The sequence below is a fragment of the Cryptotermes secundus genome, unplaced genomic scaffold (assembly GCF_002891405.2).
Source record: "Cryptotermes secundus unplaced genomic scaffold, Csec_1.0 scaffold181, whole genome shotgun sequence".
In the NCBI taxonomy this organism is placed as follows: domain Eukaryota; kingdom Metazoa; phylum Arthropoda; class Insecta; order Blattodea; family Kalotermitidae; genus Cryptotermes; species Cryptotermes secundus.
Genome location: NW_019723906.1, coordinates 214430 through 242188, shown reverse-complemented (window position 1 = coordinate 242188; position 27759 = coordinate 214430). Strand labels below are relative to the sequence as shown.

Below are 27759 nucleotides of genomic sequence, written 5' to 3'. Positions count from 1 at the left end.
TGTGGGGTATTCCCTGATTGATTAAAATACTCTGTAGTTAAGCCAATACTTAAAAAGGGAGATAAATCAACATTAGCTAACTACACACCCATTTTGCTACTAACATCCTTCTAAAAAATTGTAGAGAGAGTAATGTATAACAGACTCGTAAATCATCTCATGAAACATACTATTATTAGTCCAAATCAATACGGCTTCCAAGAAAATCTATCGACGGACAATGCTATATATACTTTAATAAATGCAACTTTAACTGCACTAAATAACAAACTAAAAGCCAAGGGACTATTTTGCGATGTTGAGAAAGCTTTTGATTGTGTAAATCACAACATCCTTCTCCACAAACTGGAAATAATGGAATTACTGGATTATCCAAGAAATTATATTCACAGTATCTTAAGGATAGATACCAGTGCATTAGCTTGAAGGATAATATAATATCACATCTAATTGGCCTAAAATACAGCAAGGGGTACCACAGGGCTCAGTATTGGGTCCTCTGCTGTTCTTATTATATATTAATGATCTCCCTCAAGCTACTGCTGATTCTGCTTTATCTGTCTTGTTCACTGATGATACCAGCCTCATAGTCGTTGATAACAGCCCCAACATTATGGAAACTAAACTTAATGCAAGTCTTATAATCATAGATAAATGGTTTAAATCAAATTTGTTATCAATCAATCTTTTGAAGACTTTCACTATGCAATTTATAACCAAAAACTCTGTTCCTACCAAGGCCTCCACTTCTTGTAATATTAGTGATATAGTGGAAGTCTCTAATCTCGAATTTCTTGGTTTGGAAGTTGATAACGTCCTCTCTTGGAATACGCATATTGATTCAGTTATTAACAAACTAACTACAGTTTGCTTTATGATAAGATCTGTCAGACCTTATATGTCAGGCTCATTGTTGGTAAAGATATATCATTCTCTGTTTCATTCTATACTATCATATGGAATTGTATTTTGGGGGCAGGCAACCAATACCAAGAAACTCTTTATGATACAAAAAAAATAGCAGTTCGTTTAATGAGGGATATTGTAATAGGCATTCATGTAGAAATCTTTTCAGGCAGTTTGGAATTTTACTGTTGAAGTCACAATATATTTATTCAGTTTTGCTCTTTGTATCAAAGAATAGACAACTTTTCACTACTAATCATGATACACATAATCTCCAGACAAGGCAGAGTAGTAATTTATATCTCCCAACTTCCAGCTTAACACTGTACCAAAAAGGTGTTTACTTTAGAGGTATAAAGTTATTTAATAACCTGCCTCTTGAAATAAAGGAGATTGTTGGGATACACAAGCAATTTAAGATTTCTTTAAGAAGATACTTGATTACCCATTGTTTTTATGACTTGGAGGAGTATTACAGTGTTAATGAGTGATGATGTAAACTAATGGTTTTATATGAATAGTATGTTAGTTACTCTATATTGAATTATATGAGTCTATCTGTATAATAGTTTTATTGTATTTATGATAATACTTATTGTCTTTTATATCACTTATTTTATTGCTTTATAATTTTGACATGTTCTAATTATTTACTTGAGCTCAACTTATACCTGAACTGTATTTATGATTGTATTGTACTTTTATATTCTTCTGCTTATCTTGACATATTTTAATTAACACTTTGCGGACCGGCGATTTAACTATTTAAATCACCCTGGGGACCGGCATTTTTAAACATACTGCCTTAACTTGTGCACTGCTCACTTTAAAAATTAATATAAAATCTCCTAATTAATTTTTTGAATTAAAATTTTTGGAGAACACTTACCAATGCTCCTAGAAGTGCTTGAGGGTGTGATATTTCTGGAAACATTCCCCTTTGTGAAGTGGCATTACACAGAACTTGCAAATGTAGACATACTCCTTTTTTTTTGTGAACTGTGCGAACACAGCATTGCCTAGAAGGATTCTTCCCCTTGGAATGTTCACTCTTCACAATTTTCACGAGGGTGTTCACTCTTCACAATTTTCACGGGGGTATTTTTCAGCATATCAGCCCTGGGGGGTCCACATGAGGCCTTTGTGGGGTGGGAGTTGAAGGGCCCGGTCGTACTAAGTCTTTGTGTGACCCTGGTTCTGTCGCCACCACCTGGACTGTAGCCCAGGCCTTTGCCACATTCATCAGAAATGCTTTGTATTTCAATTTTGAATCAGGGTTTAGATTTTTTTTTTTAGAATTTTTGCTGTCCCCGCAATGTTACTACGCGCAATGTTATTACCTGCATTATCGTTTGAGCTACTGTCACTTTTACTGTCCGTGGCCACAATTCTTTCTTGTCGCCCCATCACTGTCGCTGTCTGAATGACAATTAATCCATTACTACGTGTTTCACAGGGCAGGTCAGCTAGGTCATCGGAGGAGAATTTGTTCTTGATCCAGTCTTCCCACTAGCCACTGGCTGATACACACAGCTTGAAGAAGGCAAAGCATTTTCCTTTATAGTCGGTTAAGTAAACAGCGAGGTCAAGTTACTGACTGCTAACTAAACATTCCAGAGTCTTATCACGCATATGCAGGCGGTTGCGTGCAATGTAGGTGGTGCCAAAGCGATGTATAGTGTGCTGCAACTTACCGTGTTCTAAAAATGTATTAATACGCGACCGGTCCACCACGTTTAAGAGCAAAAAACGTATTAATGCGTGCGCGGTCCACAAAGTGTTAATATTTGACATGTTCTATATCCTATGGTTTGTAACCAGTTTTATTGAATCATCTGGAACTTGAAATCAATTGCAATTACAATTACAAAACATTTAAAAACTAGTCACAGTCATCCATATTGCAGATAGACAGATATGTTAGATGCATGAATGCGATGATACCAAAAGTCTACTTTTCTTTAAAAAAATAATACTCTATGAAAAATCAGGCCATCCTTCACCATCTATCATACATGTACAGGACTAAACAATACTCTTTGGTTATGTCAGTAATCTACATTTCTTCATTTGTAAATATGCAGTGCTTTTTCTGCAATGTTTAATTTTGGAAGAATAATTATACGACACTCTGTATATCTATAATCTTACTACATACATGGTCACTGAGAGCAGTATGGGGTATTTACATCTAGTCAACAATTAAACTAAAAATCCGATTTCTTATGAACTACTTTTATAAAACTGACCTTGAGAACAAAAACGTCAAATGCTCTTTCTTCTTCAATCCAATTTGGTAGACTGTCACTTGCTTTTGATGCGTCACTCTTGATGTTAGATATGGCCTGACCTATGAAGACTTCCCACTCCTAAAGAAATGTTATACAGTTAACAATGGAATGAATGAAAGGCAAAGAAAACAAAATATTTAACATAAACTCTGTATTCAATTCATCTTACATGGTTCAGTTATAATAGGATAAGTTTATGAAATTTACATTCTGGATTTGAATGAGGATAATAGTAATTTTGATTTGTTTCATTCTGCTCTGCCACACTAACAATATTACAAATGATAAAACAATTCCATCCAGTGTGACTGTTGAAGCTTTTACTACTTCACTTTTTAGCACCCTAACATGTTTCGGTCCCTACAGACCATCATCAGAGGGAACATCAATACTTTTTGGAACTACTATTACATTAGGTGTTTTGATTTTTAAAATACATAAATATACAATATTTGTAATATACACTTTATACAAAATCAAAATTTCTTACAACTACAGCAACTGTCATTGATGCATTAAAGTTTTTTAAAAACTTTTTTTATTTAAGTTACAATTCTTTAACCGAATAGGTTCATGTCCCTTGTCCTTTCGTTTCTCTTGATGGGGCCATAACGTACTGTATTGTTTTTACAACACAGCATGCTACGCACAAACATAGGACGACAACAAGAACCACCTTCCCAAGAAAGACAGGCGGCACAAGTTCGGCCCCGTCAAGAAAAACGAAAGGACAAGGGACATGAACCTATTCGGTTAAAGAATTGTAACTTAAATAAAAAAAGTTTTTAAAAAACTTTAATGCATCAATGACAGTTGCTGTAGTTGTAAGAAATTTTGATTTTGTATAAAGTGTATATTACAAATATTGTATATTTATGTATTTTAAAAATCAAAACACCCAATGTAATAGCAGTTCCAAAAAGTATTGATGTTCCCTCTGATGATGGTCTATAGCAGGCATGTCAAACTCAACTTGTACAGAGGGCCACCTCAGCCCTATAAATAACAGTCCAGGGTCACACTTAAAATAGAAATATACATTAGATTTTGATACAATGAAATTTAATTCTATTTATTATTTATGAATAATTTCAATACAACTACCTAAAGTCACATATGTTACAGTTTTAAAAAGCAAGAGAATGCAATTTTTGACAAGTATCAAACAACTTTTCAATATGTAAAAAGAGAGATTACACAAGAAATTATGTTATAAACAGCAAAACATTGAATTTCCTGCAGCCTGCTAATTTATGTCTGCGTGAGACTTCTTGTCTTCTGGTCTGTTGGAACATTATCTTTACAGAAAATATTTCTACTAAAATTTTAATATTGACTTTAATATCAATTAGCTCTAAAAGTTGAGGGGCTGCACTTTGTGGTTATGGGGGCCACATGTTTGACACGGCTGGTCTATAGGGACCGAAACATGTTATGGTGCTAAAAAGTGAAGTAGTAAAAGCTTCAACAGTCACACTGGACGGAATTGTTTTATCATTTGTAATAAGTAGTAATATTATGTCTTTAGGTCCATTCACAATATGTCTTTCTATCTTTTATAAACTTCCTTTTCTGCCCTTCAGGTGTGTAATAATAAGATCTTCTAGCACGTCTACTTGCATCTCTTCTCTCTAAGTGACAGAATTAACTTACCAGACTTCCTAACATCAATTTCACAACCACCACATACAAGGCATAACGCTGCTCAAATATGTTAATGAGAAAATATTGTTTTTTCTACATGTTACACAAACTACTATAATTTTTTAAAAGCAAGGCATAACAAACAATGCCATATAATGGCTCCAAGAAAGACAGAAAGGTACAGCAAATTTCTAAAGAAGCTATGCAATGGGCTAGTTTTATCCCTTTATTTGGGATGTTATATTTCTTATTTAGTAACATATTTATAACTAGATTCTAAAGGGTTCTAACAGTGGTGGATGACACACAGAATTACTGGGTTTTGGACCTTTTCCATCGTCCGGAATTCTAGGTAATAGAGGATACAATGTTTCGGAAATTGGATCTGTTTCCGTCTTCAGGTGAGAAAGGAAGACACCTACTCAGTTGGGCCCCTTAGAAAGAGCTAATCTCAATCACTAGTTCCAGTCACCTGAAGACGGAAACAGATCCAGTTTCCAAAACGTCATGTCCTCTATTACCTAGAATTCCAGACGATGGAAAAAGTCCAAAAACGCAGTAATATTTATTATTGTTTCTCTCTGTTTTCTGATCAGAGACTCCATTACGGAAATAGTACCCTTATATAAGGCAAAGTCACATCTAAAAGTGTAAATGATTTCTCTTGTTACCATTTATGTCCCTTGTTCACCAGCGATACCTATATGGCTGATAAATAAACTATAAATAAGTAACATATGCTGTACTCACACTTTCATGAATTTGCTGCAAATACAGCTTATTGACAAGATGTAGAGCAAACATGAGCCTGTCAGCCTTGAACAGTGATCGACTGACGTACTGATAAATCACATGCTGAAGTCTCTTCTGCTGCCCCTTTGTTCTCATATCACCAAGTTCTTCCTACAAATCAATTGCAATAATGTGGGTGTGGAAAGGAATTCATCATAAATTATAGAAAATGCAAACAATATTTAGGCTCATGTGGTACTTTATTTCCACTAAATCTATCCAGTTAACAGTACCAAGTGCATGAGCTATTCTGTCCACTTCAGACATTCTTAAGCAGATGGTGTGTGGATGGCAGCTCAGCTGCAGCCATGCATAATGACTGAGATATGACCTGTAAATGGTTTTTGAATATGAAAGAGCCAGAAGTTATAACAGAAGGACTTTAATGAGCTTGCATGGTTGAATACTAAGTTTATCAGTGGATGAATAAACCAATGAATGATGTCAAACATAATCAACATCTTGGTAACCTGGTCAAACAAATCATGTAATATTAGGGTAGATGAAGAGCATGTGGCACTTGCAGTGAATTGTTGGCCGAAGTGATGAATATTAGCATCAATTCTGAATATAGTACTGTTTACAGAGGGCTGTAATTTTTAAGAGAGTGTACTCGGTAGATTCCTTAATGGTTAAATGAGAACTGAAGCAGTGGTGTGCTGAGGTGTGCTTTGTGCTTCTTGGATGGGTCTCCTTAAAATGTGTAATGACTGGTAATGAATCCAAGGTATACTATTTTGTACTACACAACAAGGATCATAAGCTACACCAACTCAAACCATACAGGAAAAATCCTAAAGAATTATATGGATGTATGACAAACTGTGCATCTTAAAACATAATTTGAATAATTTTGAGCCAGCTGCATTCCTTCTTCTTTATCTCAAGTTTATCCACATGACAAGGTCACACAGCATAGAAAAAAATGACAAGAAAAGTAGTAGTGATCAATACAGCCATAATGCAGATCTGGACTGGCAAACATTTCAATCAATTTGTGACATTTCTTGCATCACAAGAAAAATTCTGTGAAATACATGGACATAATTGAATACATAAGGAAACTGAAGACAAATTTAAAAAATCTTTAGATGAAATGAAAAAATGTGCACAACATTAAGGAAATGTGATAGAAGAAGAAGAAGAAGGAGGAGGAGGAGAAGAAGAAGAAGAAGAAGTAAGTTGTCCCTGTGCTTAATTAAGCACCATGTCATGAAGATATCAGCTCCACCATTCTTGACCTTGGCATTAGATGGCGGTAATGATAAGTGTCCTAATGCAAAACTAAAATGAATATTCATAAATACCAGCAATTATTGTCTCATGTGTTAGTGTAGAAAGGTGTTCTTGGGTAGTTCCACAACAATTTGGGGTTTATCACCCCTGATTTGCAAACAGACTTCATCTTTTGCACTCTTTGCCACAAAAAAATGCACTCTATTCTTAACAATTTCCACCACACTCCTAACTTGGTTCAAATCCCATGTTAAGTTCAAAATCCCTTCTGCCAGCCATCATCTTCACCTGTGAACCTATCACAATAGATAAATTAGAAAGGCTGCTTTAAAAATGATTCTGTCTAAAATGTGGATTCCTGCCTTCATTCTTGCTACAGAGAAATTTCGACAGCTGAAGACTTACACATTGAGGCATAAATCACATAAATAACAATACTTATTCTCTACAGTAGGAGTACTCATTCTTCAACCAGAACATTAAGTATTTTCTTGCCAATTTCACAGTAGCTAGAAAGTTAAAGAAGGAACAATACTTAAATTGTGAAATCAGAATTTACTTATATGTGATTTGAGGTTCTCACAGAAGTGAATATGAAGGTATTCTGCCAGCAGACAGTGTCTCCAAAGTTTACTCATGCCATTAAAAACAAAATATATGAGGATTCAGACCACATCCAAGAAGTTCTACCATTAATACTTGCACATCATTTTAACAACCATGGCTACCATGCATAACGACATGAGTACAGAGTAAATTTCGTAACTTCTTTAGGTATTCTCTGTTAGGTCAATTTCAGGAAACATGAAACAGAAAAGTTATATTACATGTTTGTTTTTCTTGTAAATATCACAAAACAGTAGCTGAAACTTTATAAAGCATGAATAGAGTTTGAGTTAAGAAATTATAGAATATTAATATGATTAAAAAAAAAGCTTTGGCATGAGAATTCAAATCATCATTTTAATCATAATTTATTTTGTAATCCTTAAAGTCATAAAAACACCGTTTTTTTCACATTTAAAATGAGAAATAAATTACCTGGGGACCATTTAATGCTTTCTGAAACAGTCTCATAAAAGCATTTACTGAGAACTGGTATATGTTGTTCACTTTTCGAAGGTCTATGATAACAAAATACAGAGTACTGCCAAATTCAGCAAGGGGTCGGTAAACATCACACTCCTTGTTCAGATCTGCCTGGAGATGAGATGACTCAGACAGGGATTCATAAATTGCAGCACTACTTGCTTTTGTTTCATTCAGAGAAGCCAGAAGATCCTGTAGAATTTAAGCAAAAATTGATATGGTCTTCACTGCATATGAGTTAACTTTTCAACATCACATCAAATTCTTGGCTCAACTTTTTTACTAGTTAATTCAGTATGAACCACAAAACAAACACAGCTTCAAATATATGTCTAAAGATAAAATAATTACAAAGGTAAAGAATTCTCTATTACTTAATTACTGAAATAAATACTAATTTCAGAGTTCAAAATGAAGTCAGAAATTACAGTGAAGATTACATTCAAGGTTTCTTTCCAGAACAGTAGATTTCAATATGAAACTGAGGAAAATCTTAAATGGAAAAAATTTAACACTGAAACTGACTTGGAATCTGAATATTAAATGAGGGAAGACCATAACTGAAGAACACAAGATGGGGTTCAAGGGTATACAGGTGTAACCGAAAGGTGCAGACAAACTTTGGGCATGTGTTCCACATACCAAACTGAAAGAAAAAAGAAAAATAAAAACGTCCATAGAAACATTTAATTTGTGAGCTATAGCTGAAAGAATGCTGTGTAGACACCAGCCAGCAGTTCAGCATTAATGTGCGGGCAGGGACTGTTGCTGATTGTTTGGTAGGCCCGCAAGTTTGGACACATAGCTTTATAGGCAACCACTCCTGACATTTCCTCTTATATGACCTGCCAAAGCTACTGGAAGATGTACCGCTGGCAGTCAGAGCATGAATCTGGTACATGCATGACAGTGCCCTGGCACATTTCAGCTGTGATGTACAAGATGTTCTAAACAGCACCTATCATGACTGATGGACAGGTAGAGGAGGACCCACTGCATGGCCTCCACACTCCATGCCAGATTTCAATCCTCTGCATTTTTACCTGTATGGGGCATCTACAAATCCTTGTGTATGCAGTTCCTGTTGACAACAAAGAGGAACTTCACCATATCACTGTGGATGCCTGTCAGAGTATCCTCAACTACCCCGGTATCTCTGACCAGATGAGGTGGTCCACGAGGAGATGCACTGTATCCCATGGAAGACATTTTGAGCACTTATGAATATTATAAATGCAATCTTTCAGCTATAACACACAAATTAAATGTTTTTGGATACATGTTGTTATGGACATTTTTTCTTGTTTCGGTATGTGGAACTAGTGCCCAAAGTTTGTCCGCATCTTTCAGTCACATGCTGTATATGAGTTCAAATTTATATCAAATGGTGGGACCATTATGGCCAATAGAAACATTTCCAGAAAATTATAACACATAATTTATATTTGAAACTAGTGTCAAAATATGAAACAGAAACATAGACATTAAGTGAAAACATACAAAGACATCTATGTAATGAACTTCCATTTTATAAGTTGCTCAGAAAGAAAGACAAAGGGACATATAAATAGCAATTTGGTAAGGAGACTGAGTGAGAAACAAATTATAGCTCTCTACAGAAATAGCTCAGACACACTTCACAGAGATGCATTCCAAATATTTACTTTGCAAGAATGTATACTTTTGTAACAGATGTAACATAATAAGAGTACATACAACAAAGAAAGAGTCCACTTGAGTCACCCCAACTGTACCAGTTATGTGTGGGTATTAAAATATCAAATAACAAGTAGAATTTAATACTTGAATGAATGAATGTATAAGGGTTGGGCCTTCTTGGCCCTTGCACTGCGACCACAGTGATCTAATACTTAAAAATTACAATTGAATCTAACACAATCTAATATTTAGTAATGGATTTCCCCTGCATCAAATGTAAATGTATTCCAACATAGCTCAGTTGTTAGAGCCCAGCTACATGAAGGACAGGCTTTACACTGAGCTACCTGTCCCTTATACTCCTGTCTAGTTACTGATACTGCTGAATCTTAGGGAGAATATGTTCACACCTTAAAACTAACAGAAATAATCATCATAACATGAATAAGTATTCACAAGCAAATGCCCAATACATAATTCAAATATGCAGTGAGCCAAGTTTGAACATCAAATTATGAGTTTGTTACATTTTTTCATTGAGTGAATAAAATGCTGTATTTGGTTCTTACCTTCAGTATGTCTTACTTTACTATCCAGTCTTTGCTATGAGAATAGATTACATAATTAATGTATTCTTGCTATGTACTAAACAAGGAGAGAAGTACTATTTATTTCAGGTTTGGTCTGCTTACTTTGTTCTGGAGTATGTCTCCTTGAGCATTTGCCAATTTCTGTAAGAGAATCTCTTGCAGTTGGTCAAGTTTCAGCTTCAGCTCTTCTTCTTGCCGCAATAGCTCACTTCGACGTTGCTCTAGCTCTGGCCGTTCCTGACGCAGAGCACATGCAAGCAACTACAACAATATCATGTTTTGTCATCAAAAGGCATTAAACATCACAACTCTTTCAGGTGATTAAGTAACGTAATGGACATAACACAACAAGGCCAAGTAGACAAAAATATGTCCATGCTTTGGGAGTAGCTCTACGAAAAGGCCCAAAAGGCTCTGTTTATTCAAAGACAGAAATAGAACCAATGTCAGAAATATTGTGGTTTTAATAAACATGGATGAGGGACAAGTTCAGAACAATAGTTTTAAATAAAGACACGTACTTTGAAAATTTAGCCTTCTTTTCATAACCTACCACAACAGTTACTTATCTGTAATTCATGCAGCTTAGAACAGTGCTGACTCCAGAGCCCCATTTACACAAGAGTAAGAAGAATGACTCTTTTAATACATTATTACATTAAAATCAACCATTTCTCAAAGAAGATAAGCCATATCTTAAGAATTGTCAGCAGGCACTTCTAACATTCTAAGTTATTTATCATATCATATCATTTGTACCTGTTATAAAGTCATACACATACACACACAAACACACGGGTGCATGTGTGTGTGTGTGTGTGTGTAAGTCAACAGTGTCAAATTGCTGTTGTACAGTGGCCCATTTTCTCAGTTTATGCTTATGCACACTTAGAAGTTCACATTTTTTAAACATACAGGTATGCAATTACTGTACTGTGTACAACATGTATGATGATGGCTGAAAGACGGGAGTGCAATAACTGTGATCTTCAACAGAATTGGCCAACATAACATTATAGGCAAGCACAAGTAAGAAATACATACTTTCACTTTAATATGTTTGTGAATGTCATAGCACAACCTAATAAGAATCAAAACTGAATCAAGAAAACAGTACTAAATATTACAAGAAATACTATATACACCTCTTGACAGTCTCTCAAGCCATCAGTGTAATGTGCGAAAAGGTAGCCAAGCATGTTGAAATGCTTATGGTTCTGAAAATAGGCAATGTAACGATCTTACATGACCTGATGTAATCTGTATCTGCCTAGACAAATGTATGTGAAAGCTCATGTTGGCAGGCTGCATGTACAGTGACATGGGCCAGTGGATTCATTTTAACAAATTTAACATATTTTAGAAATTAAGAAAATGTTACAAATTCAAAAATATTTAAGGTGTTCACAAAATGGAAAACTGGCAGAAATACACAAACTTGCCCAGCTTTTCCAATGTAAATAATATGTGCATTTGTGAAAATATGAGAAATTTGAAAGTTAAGTACTTTAAAAAATGTGACAACATATGAAACTTTTAAGTATTTGATGATTTTATAAAACATAAAATTGCAGGTGGATGCCTAGTGTTCTTATATGCCAAGTAATCTGGCCAAACTTAATGTAATAGAATCTGACCATTTTCTGTCTGAATGAGCACGAGGATGTGCAGTGGTTTTATGTGTAAACCTAACCTAATCTAACAACGTAACATTGCCCAATCTGCCCAATGTCTGATTACACATACAGGTGGATGTGCAGAGGCCTGATAGCAAAACTGACCTAAGCCAACCTAAACCAATCGTGATGGAATGTATACTAAAGTAATCATTCCAAGCCAAAGGAATTGAAAAATTATTTTAATTTTTTTAAATTTAATCAAAATTCAACTATATTACCTCAACATATGTTGAAGTTTTCCTGGGATATATGGCCATACATGACTTCAGGTTCCTAGAAATGGTAGGAATGTCACTCCCACCTCATAACTTTGCTCATCCTCAGTGTTCTTATTACTGTCTATAGGAAACAACATGGCATTGGGGTACCCTTCAGTGGCATAACACACATGCCAAGTTCAGTGACCATCAGTGAACTGACTCATGAGTTGAGGGTGGGGGACACAGACTGAGATAGTCCGCAGAACAATATCATTTCGTGACGTATTCCCCCTTTTGGGAGTTAATATATTCTCATGCATATATATGAAAATCAGTTATAGAATTGCTATGTTCATGGCTTCGCAACAGGTCTATATGCCACAATTGTATATTACAATACTACTGTGGTGACTTCCCTTGTCACCACAGCATGGCACGTCCTCAGGGAGCAGATGGAGGAGATGACCTCCAGATATGGAGGGTAGCTGCGAATATATCAAATAAGTAGTAGTGGACAGCCGACAAGGAGTGGTCCTCCAGCATGGCACTGCTAATACCTCTTGTAAAAAATTAGCTTGTCACAAAATGTCACAAAGGGCCTTGGGCTTGGGCGGATTCTTTGGATAAACAACCTGAGCTTAGGTAACTGGACATAAGATTTTGTATGTGGAATGTATGAAGTCTGTATAGAGTAGGTTAGCTCATGACAGCTGAGAAAGAAATATATATAAAAAAAAAACAGATTTAGTGGGAGTACAGGAAGTCAGATGGGACAGAGGTGGCATCGAACCAGCAGGCAAATGTACATTTGTCTATGGAAAAGGGAATGAGAATCATGAATTAGGTACAAGATTTTTCAGACATAAGAGAAACATAACAGCAGTTAAGAGCATAGAGTTTGTCTGTAATAGGATGTCACACATAATACCAAGAGGTCGCTGGTGTGACATCATTGTTCTGAGTGTTCATATCCTAACAGAGGATAAAACTGATGACATGAAAATTTTGTTAGGAGATTTCAATATCATTCAGGAGGAAATTAAGAGGAGATTGAATTCGGGTAATGTTTGCTACCATTCAGCCCAGAAGCTGTTGTCTTCTCATCTGCTGTCTATAAACATAAAAGTTAGAATATACAAAACTATAACTTTGCCTGTGGTTCTGCATGTGTGTGAAACTTGCTCTCCGACATTAAGGGAGGAACATAGATTGAGGGTGTTTGAGAACAGGCTGCTGAGGAGAATATTTGGACCAGAGAGAGATGAAGTAATAGAAGGTTGGGAAAAAACTGCATAATGAGGAGCTTCTTCTTGGCTTGTACTCTTTGCCAAGTATAGTTAGAATGATCATGTCAAGAAGCATAAAATTGGCAGAGCATATAGCATGAATGGGGCAAACAGGAATGCATATGGGATACTGGTGGGAAAGCCAGAAGGAAAGAGACCACTAGGCAGAACAAGACATAGGTGAGTGAGTAATATAAAATGGATCTTAGAGATATAGGATGGGGTGGTATGTACTGGATTAATCTGGCTCATGATAGGGACCAATGTAGGGCTCTTGTGAACATGACAATGAATCTTCAGTTCCACAAGCTCTGGGAAGTTCTTGAATAGCTGAACAATTGGCAGCTTCTAAAGAAGGGCTCAGTTCCATGAAGTTAGTTACTATGGTGACTGAAAGTGGTGATAAGTTACACAATATGATGCTTAAGCACAATATTTCTAGTTGAACAAAATTAACAGATACAATGTACATTTGATCTGATTATCAATACCTGTTGCCAGCATTTGTTCAATACAAAAAATTTGATGCAGTTTGGAAAGGTCTGCTGTCAAACTGTCCAGTCCCATCATTGCAGATGTTTATTTTCATTGCGTCAAGCTTTCTAAATGTGCATATAAAAGTTGCGTGTGCGCATGTTTGTGTTTATGCGTGCATACGTGTGTGTGTGTGTGTGTGTGTGTACACTGTGGTATGCTAGTTTACAGTGGCAGTGTGTAACCTTAATTACTAGTAAATGGAATTTTCTACATCACAATCTGTATAATGAAGTGTCTGATTAATACTTTGAACGTATCGTACCAAACTCCAAGTTAAGATTATCTATGTGGTTCTTTGAATTATACATGACTGTTATTATTACATAAAGTTCCAGATGTGTTCATCTGAACACTTTGTGATCATACTCTCAGTCTACATTAGCGTGATATATCTTTACAGTTGTGAATGTTACCTGTCCTGTGAGACCTGCCCATGTTGTGGAGAAGTTCACGCAAGTAACAGTAGCAGCAACATCAGGGGAAATATCTGGCTCAGAATTACGTGTAGTTAAGAATAACTGGAAGCTGTCATGATAATCAATTAACTTGTCTCCCACTTGAATCACCTTCCCTGGACCTGTACACAGTGCAGTTCATTACTGTGTATTTCCATTCTCTGTAATCTTCATAATAAATATGAGGTACACAAAAGTCTGATGTTGGTCATCTGACTGTGAATAAGTGCAGGTATGCCAAAAGCAATTTTATTACTGACAGAATTTTAAATGCAGAAATTTATGTGATAAATTATATTTCATAACGATGTAGGTGAATCACAAATTAGTCCTCAATTTCTTACCTTGACTTATGAAATCTCCTCGGAGAATGGGGAAAAGTACAGGATCAATACTATCTACTTCTTGGACGATTAGAACTTTTCCAAACCTAAAGACACACAATTATATCAAACAATATATAAGATGGTACAATGAATATCACAATCTCCACTGTGAATTATTTCTGTATTTGGAAATGCTATGAAAATGAACTGCATATTTCAACAGTAGCAGCACTAAATCTGAGGAGTTCATGGCAATGCAGATTTATATTGTTGTTTTCAGGTTTAAGACATCATGCAGTCTGGTAGGTGATTGCTTGCCTGTGCTTCAGAGGAGCCTGGTGCAGAGACAGTATGCTATATTCTGTCACTACCCAGAAGACCACACTCTAAAAGTTGCAGCATTAATGTAACTTACACATGTATTTATTCAAACAGAGGGCAAACCCTTCTCACAGTTAATTACAGCATAATGTGAATACCATGAAGATGGGGGCAATTTGTTCCTCAAAATGTCAATTGCCTTCTAGTGGACTGCAGAGCATTATATCCAAGAAGTCAGACCTCCTCTTCACAACAAATCAGCTGAACTACATTTTTGCAAGAAATCATTATGTATTTTGAATGCAGATCAGGTATTATGCATGCATTTGTGATGTAGCTGGCTATGTAGCTGACTACTGGTTAGCCTAAGCCCTGGTGTCTCTGTTGTAGGGGGACAGTTGTTACTTCCATCTTATTTTGGATTGTACAGTATAATACCTTTACTTTTAAGATGTCTGGAAAGAGGTCTTCAAGTTTCAAGTGCAAGTAGATTAATTAAATTTATTATCTATTATCATTTCTGATTGAAAACAAATTTCATAGGAATGCATCTCTGTTTATTATATTTCATTCAAATTATAACAAATATGAAGTGACATTCTCTTTGATGAAGTTTTTGTTGAAAAGTGCAATTTCAAAAAGCATTTAAGATAATAAGTTTTAATTATCTTAATATCAAATTTTGCATTTTGAAGTTTATAGCATAATTTGAATAAATACCATGATTTTAGAAGTAGGAAACAAACGCCAATTCATCTTACACTAACTTCAAGAGCACCAAATTCTGTAATGAAAAATTATTTGCATAATTAGCAAGCACATATTTTGGGAGAATACAGAAAAATTTAGGTCCTTTTCTTTGGAGGAATTTATCCACTTAGAATAATGAATACAGAGGTTTTTCATCCTTTTCATAATAAACACAAATGAAAACTTAAAATCATTATCATGAACAGTTTTGTTTGTGGGTTCTATTAAGAACATGTGGGTGTGCACAAGCATTCATGCATATCTGAACATCTTCCAGCAGAGAGAAGACAATTTTACCCTTACTGAGGAATAATTATACTTTATGATCTGGTTCCCAGAGCCTTATTTTTGGAAAGAGAACGTACAGTGTGAAGGTGATACCAGCATTGGGGTAGGAAAGGCTTTATATTGTACATCCTTATCCTATCGATGCTCAACATACAGTCATACAAAGTGGAAATTTCTGATTAACAGTGAAGGGATTCAATGTACAATGTACCTGATTGCAAGTTCCAGAGTGGTCATAAAGCGCTCACTGTGCTGAGACACAACTTCAACAGTGCATCTTTGCATATGCTTCTTCAGCCATTCTGATGCCAGTGAAGATGGATCGATGAGGAAAGGACGAAACGATGTCTACAAAATAACAAATCTTAAACAGAACTATAGCCCATTAAAAGCAACGAGAAACAGAAAAAAGTTATATACATGTCATATTTCTTATGTCTAATTCCAGATATTAACTTCTTACACTAAAACTAAGAATATATCTCAAAATATTATACGGTCACAATATTATACAGTAAAGGTAAAAGTTCAAGGTTTTCTTGGTGGTTTAACTGATGTATTTATGCAATAACATTACTGCTATTTCAGATTAACTTTTATTCCCAAGAAACAATGATTCTGATCATATCAGTGAAGGAGTTTAAACAGTTCTAACAGAGAAATTAAAAAAAATTCCAGACTTCATAGACTGTGACAAATGAAGGTACCTCCAGGTGGAGTGTCAAGCTATATCACATATACAGGAATGCCTCGTTATGGGAAAGTTTGAAAAAAAAAAAAAAAAGGCTATATCTTTTCAATGAGCTCAGCTAATTTAGAACAATTTTAATTAACAAAACTCACTTTCATATGAATTCTTTGCTGGTTGATTGAGAAACATAGGGAGAAGGATGAGTATAATACTTTGTGGGTGGTGGAAGAGGAATGTGAGGAGAGAAGGGAAAATGATATTTATGTCATTTTACCCTCTGTGACTTTTCTTGGGAACAGAAATGTTGCATAAATTGAGGAGTACCTGTATTCTGGTTTACTTTCTAAAAGTATCAATGTAACAAACATCACTGCAGATACATAACATTTAAATGCATAATATTTCAAAATGCAGCTTATATTAATAGGAAGCATATATTGACAGAATTTACTTAAATATGTCATAATTTTCACTGAGACATAATTCATTAATTTTGTTTCTGTCATGATGACAGTGTTAAATACACAGAGGGATAACAAAAAATGTTTGGAATTTTAAAACAAGTGGCTGTCCAATTATGCTACTGAGATGCATTATAGGACTTTGAACTTATGTGACTGAGACTCAGGAAACTGTTCTGTTGCACTCATTTAAGTGTCCATGAGTTTAAATTCCAATAGAAAGCAGAAAACCAGGCAATGAATAGTGAAACATGTCAGTTCCTCCCTGCTGCTCACGTTTTCCGCCCGCCCACTTATCTAGACTAAAAAGTGCCAAAAGGTAAGATGACTGATGAATAATGAGGAACTAAGAGAAACCATGAAAAATCCTCTGTCATGAGAGCTTGTGTTCTGGTTAAGATTCAAGCCAAGCATTTCCTGAATATAGGTCTTGGAAGTTACTACTATACCAGTCAGTTCAGTCTAGGAAGTACTGATATGATGGCTTTGGAAAATATAATGGCAACTATTTGGTTTCAAATTGTAATATCTGAAAATGTTTTTACTGAACTGTTCTTCTTAGGTGATTGTTCTGAATGAAATTTACAATATTTATACTGTATAAGCTGATTCACATTCCATGATAAATACTAAATACCCTACAGATAACTGAATATTATAAACACTCACAGAATAGCAACAATAAATTAAAAACACTGTGCACTTATAACATACTACATTTTCCAAATAGTTCACACTGTTACTACATTGCAATAAAACTAGTTAATATGTGATAAGGCTAGAAGATTCACACAATCTTTATAGTATGCATCCTGTTGTGTCATGTATAGGATATACACTGCATTCAAGGAATGAGGAAACTTCGCTACGCCACTGATCACACCCAAAATTCCTCATAGATTGCTGCTGTAACTCCTGATAGCAGAATGAGTTATTAGCACTGATACACGAGCATGGTCAGGTGGCGTGATCTTGTCACTGCAGTTAAGTTGCAGTAATAGTCAGTCTGTGTTAGAGATTTCGATAGGCGGTAAACATTTATACTAAAATGAAGTTCACTACTGAACAGAGTGTGTTTACTGTCAAAAATTTCCCAAGGAAAAAACTTACAGAAAATGCATCAGCAAGTTTCATTGTAAATATCCTAATGCGCCAGTTCCCACAAAGTCGTGTGTATCCAAGCTTGTGAAAAAGTGGCAGGCCACAGGTTCAGTGTGTGACATAAAGAAGCAATTGAAGAGGATTGTGCTAACTGAAGAAAAAGTTCGGGATATTGTGACACGACTAATCAAAAATCGTTAAGACGCTTAGCACAGAAAACAGAATGAAATAACATGCATAATTGGTTCAATTACCGTGGACCAACTTCAGAAAGTGTCACATAATTAATTTATGCGATGCACGGCATGTTTGCAAGCAGAAGGGTGTCACTTTCAGCACCAATTATAAAGCAAGGTAAGTCTGTGTTATCTTTTTAGGGTATTCTTAGAAATGTGTCCATGTATGGAAACTGATGTGAGGGAATAATGGCAGATAAACGATCAATCCACTTTACGCTAGCAAGAGTGTGCGCCTTTATCAGTGCTGATGACTCATTCCACTCTCAGCAGTTACAGCAGAAATCTGTGAGAAATACTGTACCCGACTCATGTTACTTCCTCGGTTTCCTTGATGACTGAACACCCTGTATAATAATGATGATGCAAGGAAAGTAAACGATTATCTGCATTTTCGCCATAACATATCTTTAGGTTTGTCACACTGCCATCTGCGCATGCATGCTTAGAGATGGTACTATTGTGGTCATGTGATCGAAGTTTGACCTTGACGCTCTGCTAGCAGTGTGCACCAAGGAGGAACAAAGAGCAGTGATCTGATTTCTCTGGTTGGAAGGTGTATCAGGGGCTGAAATACATCAGAGGCTTTCAACACAATACGTGGACAGTGCTCTACCGCGTAGAGGTGTGTATGAGTGGATCAAGAAGTTTAAAAGTTGCCAGACAAGCGTGACACACAAAGAGGGAGCAGGACGCCGTCAACCTCCACCACTGATGAGAAGAGATGGTACTGGCAAACCGGCGAGTTACCATCGATGGGGTAGTGTGTTCTCTGCATATTAGTCATGGTTCTGCCTATCAAATCATCCACGATGAGCTCGGCTCCCATAAAGTATGTGGGAGATGGGTGCCAAGAGAGCTTATTGCAGAGTACAAGCGCAAATGTGTTGAGATCTGCCAATGCTTACTTGACCACTACAACAATGTAGGCAAAGAATTTTTCAGCATAATAGTCATAGGAGATGAAACGAGGGTCCATCACTATGAGCCATAATCCAAAAGCCAGAGTATGGTGTGAAAACACCTGGGATCGCCAATGAAGAAGAAATTCAAGACTCAATCTTCTGCGGGAAAGGTGATGCTAACAATTTTTTGGGACTCAAAAGGGCCTATACTGGAAGACTACCTGGCAAAGGGGTGTAGGATCAGCAGTGCAAGATACAGTGATTCAATGGCCAATAATCTGAAGCCAGCAATTTGCACCAAATGCTGAGGCCTATTGTCGAAAAAAGTGTTGTTGTCACATGACAATGCAAGCACAGACACGGCCGGCCAGACCGCTGAATCCATTAACCATTTGGGTTTCGAGGTGCTGGAACACCCTGCCTACAGCCCAGATCTCGCCCCTTCCGACTATTATCTCTTTGGATCGCTCAAAGATGCTTTATAAGGTCGTCGATTTTCTATGGACAAAGAAGTGTGAGAAGCTGTTGCGCGAGACCAACTAAAAAACTTCTTCCTGGAAGGAATATGCAAGCTTGTGGACCGCTGGACCAAGTGCATCGAAAAAGATGGAAAATATGTAGAAAAATTATGTATTTGTTCAACCCCTACTTTTGTGTGTATAAATTAGAAAAACAAGAGTGCGCATAATTTTTGACTTACCTACGTATATAATGGGGGCAGTCTACATAACAGTATTTTCAAAAAACAAAGTTCATGCTACTGTATCAACATTTGTTTATTGGCTGTTAACGCTACATGTTTTGACCCCTATGTTGGGTCACCATTAGGCATGTGGAGGATACTAGTATTAGTTCTCGAATTGCGTCTTAATTCAATATGGATCCATATTGTGTTCCTATGAGTTTTATATACATAATTTGTATACAGTTGAAACTTGATATTTAGATGGTAAAAGTTAAGATTAAAATTAAAATTGTACAGAAATTGAGTTATATTATAAATCTCTCTAAACTTTGTGACCTCTATGTATTGATATACTGTTCCAGGTGATACAAATAATCATGGCGTGGAGTGCCTGTGTGCTGAGATCTTCCTTCATAAACTAGGTCATGTTGGTTTTGACCTTCCTCTTGTCATGTGAAGCTTATGCTCGTTATACTGTGTATCACTCAACAGGTTGTTCATATTTGAAGTGATATATTCTAGGTTTTTTTTTAATGTTATGTGTAAAGGCAGTTTCCTGTGATGTTGCTGTTACATCGTAGTGGTTCAGTCTGAACTCTATATTATATATTCTATAGAAGATTCACTACAATAACACAAAGATACATAAGCAGTTTATATTGAAATAGATGCCTTACCCCAGCCTCCAAACATGCCAGCTGCCAATTAGGGGAATAACAAATAATTAATGTGCAATATTAAAACAAATGCAAGCAAGATTATATGACTCATAACTTTACACACAGGTTCTGAGAGCAACAAATGTTTGGAAACAGTGTACTCCATAATGTAGCACACAAATGTCACAACATAACGCACTCCATAATGTAGTACACAAAAGTCACAACACAGTATACTGCATAATGTAGTACACAAAATTTATAACAGAGTTCTTCACAGTTTATAAAGCTTAGGTACTTGTGACCTGTCTGTCCAGTTAAGGCCTTAAGTATAGTGGACTTACTGTGGGTCAGTGCAGTTGAAAATCAGAATTTCTTTGCAATTTTTAGTTGAAGTATTCTATAGCAAACTTTAACAAATTTTTCCACTTGTTTAGGCAATGATATTGGGGCACAGACAGACAAACAGGCAGAGATACAGGACTAGCCTACATATAATGCATTTTCTTTTGCTTTCTAAAGAACATCTAAAAATGTTTCACAGCTTGAAAATTTCATTCATATAAATACCATCCTAACTCTATGGGTTATTAGTGTCACACCCATTTCAATTCTAGAATGACAGTATGATAGTGACACATTTATTTTTATAATGGAACAGTGTCAGAATTCATTATTAAAAGAATGATAACATTGAAACTGCCTCTGATGTCATGGAAGTGTCTCTTTCTTTATTTCATTTTCCCATAAATCAAAATACATTGATACAGGACTCGTCATATCACAATACTATCAGCAAAAAACATACACAGGCAATTCTGCAGGTAAACAATACATGTAAATCATGCTTATCAAAACGAAATGCTGCATAAAAATCAAGACAAAAGATTATATCAACCACGCAAAAAACTGTATCAAATCAGCAATCAGATTATAAATTATTTGTAAGAAGCAAGGTTTTCCATTATTCTCCAATCTAGATATTCCCACAATGAGTAAAAGGAGACAATATGGAGAAAATTTTTAAGGCATGTTTAAACTTATCAACATCATTTGTAATGTTATTAAGTTTCTGTGGTAAATTATTAAATATCATAATCCTGGAACAGTGGACACCTTTTTGGACTTCAGTTAATTTATAAGTCGAATGATGTAAATGTGAACTTTGTCTGGTACGGGGTACTATGTATATCAGAATTCAGTGTGAAAGTATTCATATTTTTAACAACAAACATGGATATTGAAACTATATACTGTGAGTAAAATGGAAGAATATTTAGGTATCTAAACAATGGATGACAAGAGTCCGTTTTTCTAGCTTTCATAATGATTCTAACTGTTCTTTTTTTAATTTAAAAATTCAATTACTGTTGGCAGAACTGCCCCAAAATATAATTCCATAGGACACAATGGAATGTACACAGGCATAATAGGTCATCAGTAGACACTCCTGGGACACAACGGAAGATAAAGTTCTGATGGCATAGACAGCCGAACTCAGCTTAATTACTAACCGATTAATATGATCTTTCCAGGACAAAGTACTATCAATGATTAGCCCAAGAAATTTGATGTTACAAGTGTTGTGGATTAGAGTATCACTATATATTATATTTAAGTTTTTTAACAGATTCAATTTTGTTGAAAAGTAGACACAATTTGTTTTACTTAAATTTAGCACTAGCAAATTGTGTGAAAACCACTCATTTATTTTTAGCAGAATCACTTTCAAGGTAGTTCCGAGTTCTGTGGAATTAGAATTTGAAGACAGTATACTAGTACGTATCATCCGCATACAAAATTGGTATGGATGATTTATTTACTACATAAAGCAGATCATTGATATATAACAGAAAAAACAAAGGCCCAAGTATCGAACCTTGTAGAACACCCTGTTTAACCTTCTGCCATTCAGAAACACCCTTTCTATAATTATTATTCATTAAAGTTCTTTAATATCTATCAGTCAAGTAAGATTTAATCAGCTTCCCTGTTATACTATTAATACCATAAAACTCCAATTTAGCAAGCAATATGTCATGATTGACGTAGTCAAATGCCTTGGTTAAATCACAAAATAATCCTCTGACAGCTAGTTTGTTATTAAGTGCCAATAGGATATTATTTATTAAGGTAACGGTAGCCATATCAGTAGCTGATTTGGGTTGAAAACCATATGGTTCTTGCACCAATATCTCATTTACATAAATATGATTTTGCAGTCTCTTAAAAATGACTTTCATGAAAATCTTGGAAAAGGATGTCATCAAAGATATGGGTCTATAATTAACAATATCAGACCTGTCACCCTTTTTGTAGATGGGATTAATTTGAGAATACTTCAAGCAGTCTGGAAGAATACCAAGGCTCAGTAGTTTGTTACATATATAAGTTAATGGAGACAGAATGAACGGTAGGCTTCTTTTTAAAATATTTTGTGGAATCTTGTCATATCAATGTGAACTCTTCGATTTTAAAGACTTAATTATGTATTTAATTTCACGGGTGGTTACCGGGGTCATATTTATATTAGGGAATGGATGTTGAAATATCTTGAAGAGATTGTTTAAGGAATTCATGACCTTAGAAGATGAGCTAGGTTGAGTGTGGGGTAATGGGGCAGAAAAATAATTATTAATAGTATCAGCTATTATAGTGGAACCTCACTTAATGAGCATAATTTGTTCCAGAATCTTACTCGTAATGTGAAACACTCCTTAAGCGAAACAATTTTTCCCATATAAATTAATGTAAAATACAATAATGCATTCCATGCCGAAAGAAATACTAAAAAAAATTTATGTATAATGTTTATTCAAAGAAAATTATATATACATTGTTAAGGAGCATGAACCATCTTCATCTTTTCTTAATGAACCAACCTGGAATGTGAATTCAATTTGCAGAAAACAAAACAAAAATTGAAATAATTAGTTTATTATTTATGATACACATCTAATTCTTTTTTACTAGAAAGCTGTCTAGAAACATTTGTTTTTGCTGACGCTTCAAAATTAGGTGAAAATGCAACACAGCATTATCATTAAATAAATTTGTAGCGCGCATAGCCACTGCCTTGTTAGGGTGATGCTTCTCAATGTATGATGCAACAGTTTTCCATGCTTTCAGCATTTCTCTTATTGCACCAGAAGATTGTTGCTTTGCTGTCACCTCCTCCTCCTCCTCCTCCTCCCCTGACAAACTCTCCTCCACAATTTCTTGCTGTGAAACACAATTCAACTCCAAATCGTGCAAATCGTTGATGTAGACCGATTGTATGTGCGTGCTAGATCAGCCATGCTCNCATATTCAATCTTTATGTCTAAAATTAAATAAGGTGTGTTATATTATAAAATCCTTGAAAGATGTAGTGAGTTTCTCTACGCTCAGGAATGTTTATTTTGCTAAATTTCAGTCCTTAATAAGTTATGGTTTGATTTTTTGGGGGGGAGAGTGTGAAAGCAGTAAAATACTGAAAATACAAAAAAGGATACTCCGATTAATAAAAGGCGTAAATAGTAGAACTACATGCAGACCAATCTTTAAAGATCTAAAGATCCTAACTGTTACCTCTCTGTACATCTTTGAGGTATTGTGCTACTTTCAGAAATTTAATCTGTATACTACTAGAAATTCAGATTTATATGAATATAATACTAGAAGAAAAGAGGACTTCCATGTACTAAGCTGTAGCACATCTACCTCTAAAAAAAGTGTCATAAATATGGGTATTAAAGCTTACAATAGATTGCCTTTGAAAATAAGAAAATTAAATGGATTCAAAGATTTTAAATATAAATTAAAATTATTTTTACTAGATAATCCATTTTATACAATGAAGGAGTTTCTCTTTGAGGGACTGCAGGATGAATAGAGAAACTCTGCTCAAAATCCTAAATGATGATTTGATGATGTGTTTTTATCCTTGATGAGTATGGTTGTGATGGTTACTTTAGTAACTTGATTTTAAAGTAGTATTTTTAAAGTTGGTCGATTAAGCATAAAGGCAAATAAACTTGAAATTAACTTATTTATATTTAAAATAAATCCAAAATTTGTGTACTTGTATTCTGTATTGTAGTTTTAATTAGAGTATGTCTCTGTTGACATAGGAACCCTTTAGGCCGTGGGCAAAGGATTCCCGAATGATTGTACTACATGTTATGACTTGTCCATGTGTTACTTTGTAACAGTTACGGATGTTAATAAAGATGATGATGATGATGATGATGATTAAGCGAGGTTCCACTGTATTTGTTACATAGTTTACCCTCAATATTTATACTTGGGACTGAATTATTAACAAGTCTGGTATTGGTGACATCTTTAATGATGCCCCAAGAAGTCTTAATTTTGTTTTTAGAGTTGGAAATCAGCTTATTATATGAGTAGAATGACTTTTTTGCTTCCTTTATAACCTCAGTTAACACCTTACAGTATTTCTTATAGTGTTTTATTTGCTCAGGATTTTGAGTTTTCCTACTAAGCATACCTTAATTCCAGTAGTTATCCAGGGTTGATGTTTCTTATTTAAGAAATACATTTTATAGGGGAAACTATGATTAAATATTCTTATATAAGTATTAAGAAAATTATTGAACATAAAGTTCACATCATCACTTATTTTAAAAATATCATCCCAAGATTCATGACTAAGACTCATACCAAATTCCATAATTGTGCATTCATAGTGAAGTAAATCAAGCATGGACAACCCAGGTATCTAAAGAGAGCATCTGTTCAGCTAGGGAGGATGAAGAGAGTATTAGTACAAATATGGGCAATAAACAGATTGATTCAACTTGTGAACAAATAAATTTAAGAGAAAGTGATGATGACCAGGATAAGCATAAAAGGATTGCATTGCCCTCAAAGAGAACTCGACGTCCACCTCAAAAACGAGATAAGGATTTTTTATGGTAGATTCATGGTGTCCTATTACCTGTAATTCTAGTAATGATGGACCACAAAAATTACAAAATTTGGGTATTTTGCATCATAATATTCAGAGTCTGGGAAACAAAGTGTTGGCTTTAAATGTATTGTTGAGTTCGTGGTCACTAAAGCCTGCCATCCTATGCTTCTCAGAACATTGGCTTCATAAAGACCATCTTTTACATATAAATATTAATCAGTATAAATTGGTGGCAAATTATTGTAGAAATTCAAACAGATATGGGGGCACTTGTATATTTGCCTTAAACGATCTAAAAATTAGAGAGCTTCCTTTTTTAAATAATCTAGCAAGGGAAAAGGTATTTGAAATTTCAGCCATTGAGCTAGTGGATTTTAAAATTACAGTTGTTTGTATATATAGATCCCCAAATAGTAGCAAGGAAATTTTCCTTGAATTGTTAGACGAAACTTTAAACAAGCTATTAACAAAGGGGCGTCTTTTAGTGTTATGTGGGGATTGGAATATCAATTTATTAGAGGAAAATACCCACCAGAAGGCTTTACAAAGTTTATTGATATCAAATAATCTACAAAACACGGTTTTATGCCCAACTCGAGTTACTTTAAATACACGTTCCTTGTTAGATGTTATGATTAGAAATAAAATATTTTACCACTCAACCACAAAGGTTGTAGAAATGGGATTTTCTGACCATTTTGCGTTGGTCATGAGCGTACTTGTACATAGCCCTTCCACCTGTTCAAAATATGTTGTGAAAAGGATTTTTTCAAGAAGAAATATTGCAAAATTTAATGATCAACTAAAAATTGAACTATGGGACGAGGTCTATTCTCAATTTGATGTAAATAGTGCCTATTGTGTTTTCTTAAGTAAGTTTCTTAAGTATTTTCTGCATATCTTCCCCTTAAAAAAGGTCTTTAGCAAGAAAGGGAAAAAATCAGGCTGGATCACTCAAGGGATAAAGGTTTCTAGACAGAGGCTGCAACTATTATATCTGTTAAAAAGAAAGATGGCTCTGTCTGTTCACACCTTGAACTATATAAAAAAATATCAGAGAATTTATAAAAAAGTAATTTCTGTTGCCCGTCAAAGAGAAAATGACCAAATCATTCAAAGATCAATCAATAATTCTAAAACTCTATGGCAAATAATAAAGAAGGAGTCAGGAAATGGCTTTACAGAAATTGAAAATATTTCATTAGAAATTGATTCTATGCTAGTTACAAATCCCCAGGATATATCCCATCAATTTAATGAATTTTTTGTAAATAGCGTGGACAGGTTGATACATTTAAATAGAAACTGTAAAAATGATCATGCCACTGTAAATGATATAATACTGAACCCAAATGTGTTATTTCTTGTCCCTGTTACTGAAGAAGAGGTTCTAAAGGTCACCAGTAAACTAAAAACAAAAATCTCAGCGGGTTTTGATGAGATCCCGGATATGATAGTTAAACAATGTATCCAATTCATAAAAAAGCCTTTGACTTTTATATTTAATCTGTCACTTAGCTCTGGTATCTTTCCTGATCAAATGAAGATTGCAAAAGTTCGACCCATTTTTAAAAAAGGTCAGAAACAAAATATTACCAATTATAGACCAATTTCAATTTTGTCTGTATTTTCCAAAATCCTTGAAACACTAATGTATAATAGAGTTGTAAACTTTTTAAATAAATTCAAATTGATATCGAATGCTCAAAATGGTTTCAGAAAGAATAAATCCACATTTACTGCAATTCAAACTTTTATTGGACAAATTCAAAAAACCCTAGATAATAAACAATTTGCTTTTGGTATATTTTTGGATCTGTCGAAAGCTTTTGACGTTATTAATCATAACTTGCTGCTTGCAAAGCTGGAGTTGTATGGACTGAGAGGAATAGCTCACGCGTGGATGAGATCGTATCTCACCGACAGAACCCAGTTTGTTGAAATTCACCATATGGATCAAAAGACCTTTAAGATAAAGACACTTACCTCATCTCTTAAGGCTATTAAACATGGTGTACCTCAGGGTTCTGTTTTAGGACCCCTTTTATTTTTATTAT

General features: G+C 35.0%; 1 protein-coding gene across 1 annotated transcript in view; it reads right to left on the bottom strand.

Annotated features, from left to right (window-relative positions):
- Positions 1–27759, bottom strand: part of LOC111861958 (cytoplasmic dynein 2 heavy chain 1) — a 155760-nt gene that overhangs the window by 21838 nt on the left and 106163 nt on the right. The window contains exons 58-65 of the mRNA XM_033750511.1: positions 20806–20826; positions 16261–16397; positions 14709–14794; positions 14323–14486; positions 10310–10468; positions 7911–8150; positions 5592–5744; positions 3156–3275 (exon numbers count right to left, since the gene is read on the bottom strand). Coding sequence (XP_033606402.1) covers positions 3156–3275; positions 5592–5744; positions 7911–8150; positions 10310–10468; positions 14323–14486; positions 14709–14794; positions 16261–16397; positions 20806–20826 — 1080 coding nt within the window. The remainder of the gene's footprint in view (positions 1–3155; positions 3276–5591; positions 5745–7910; positions 8151–10309; positions 10469–14322; positions 14487–14708; positions 14795–16260; positions 16398–20805; positions 20827–27759) is intronic.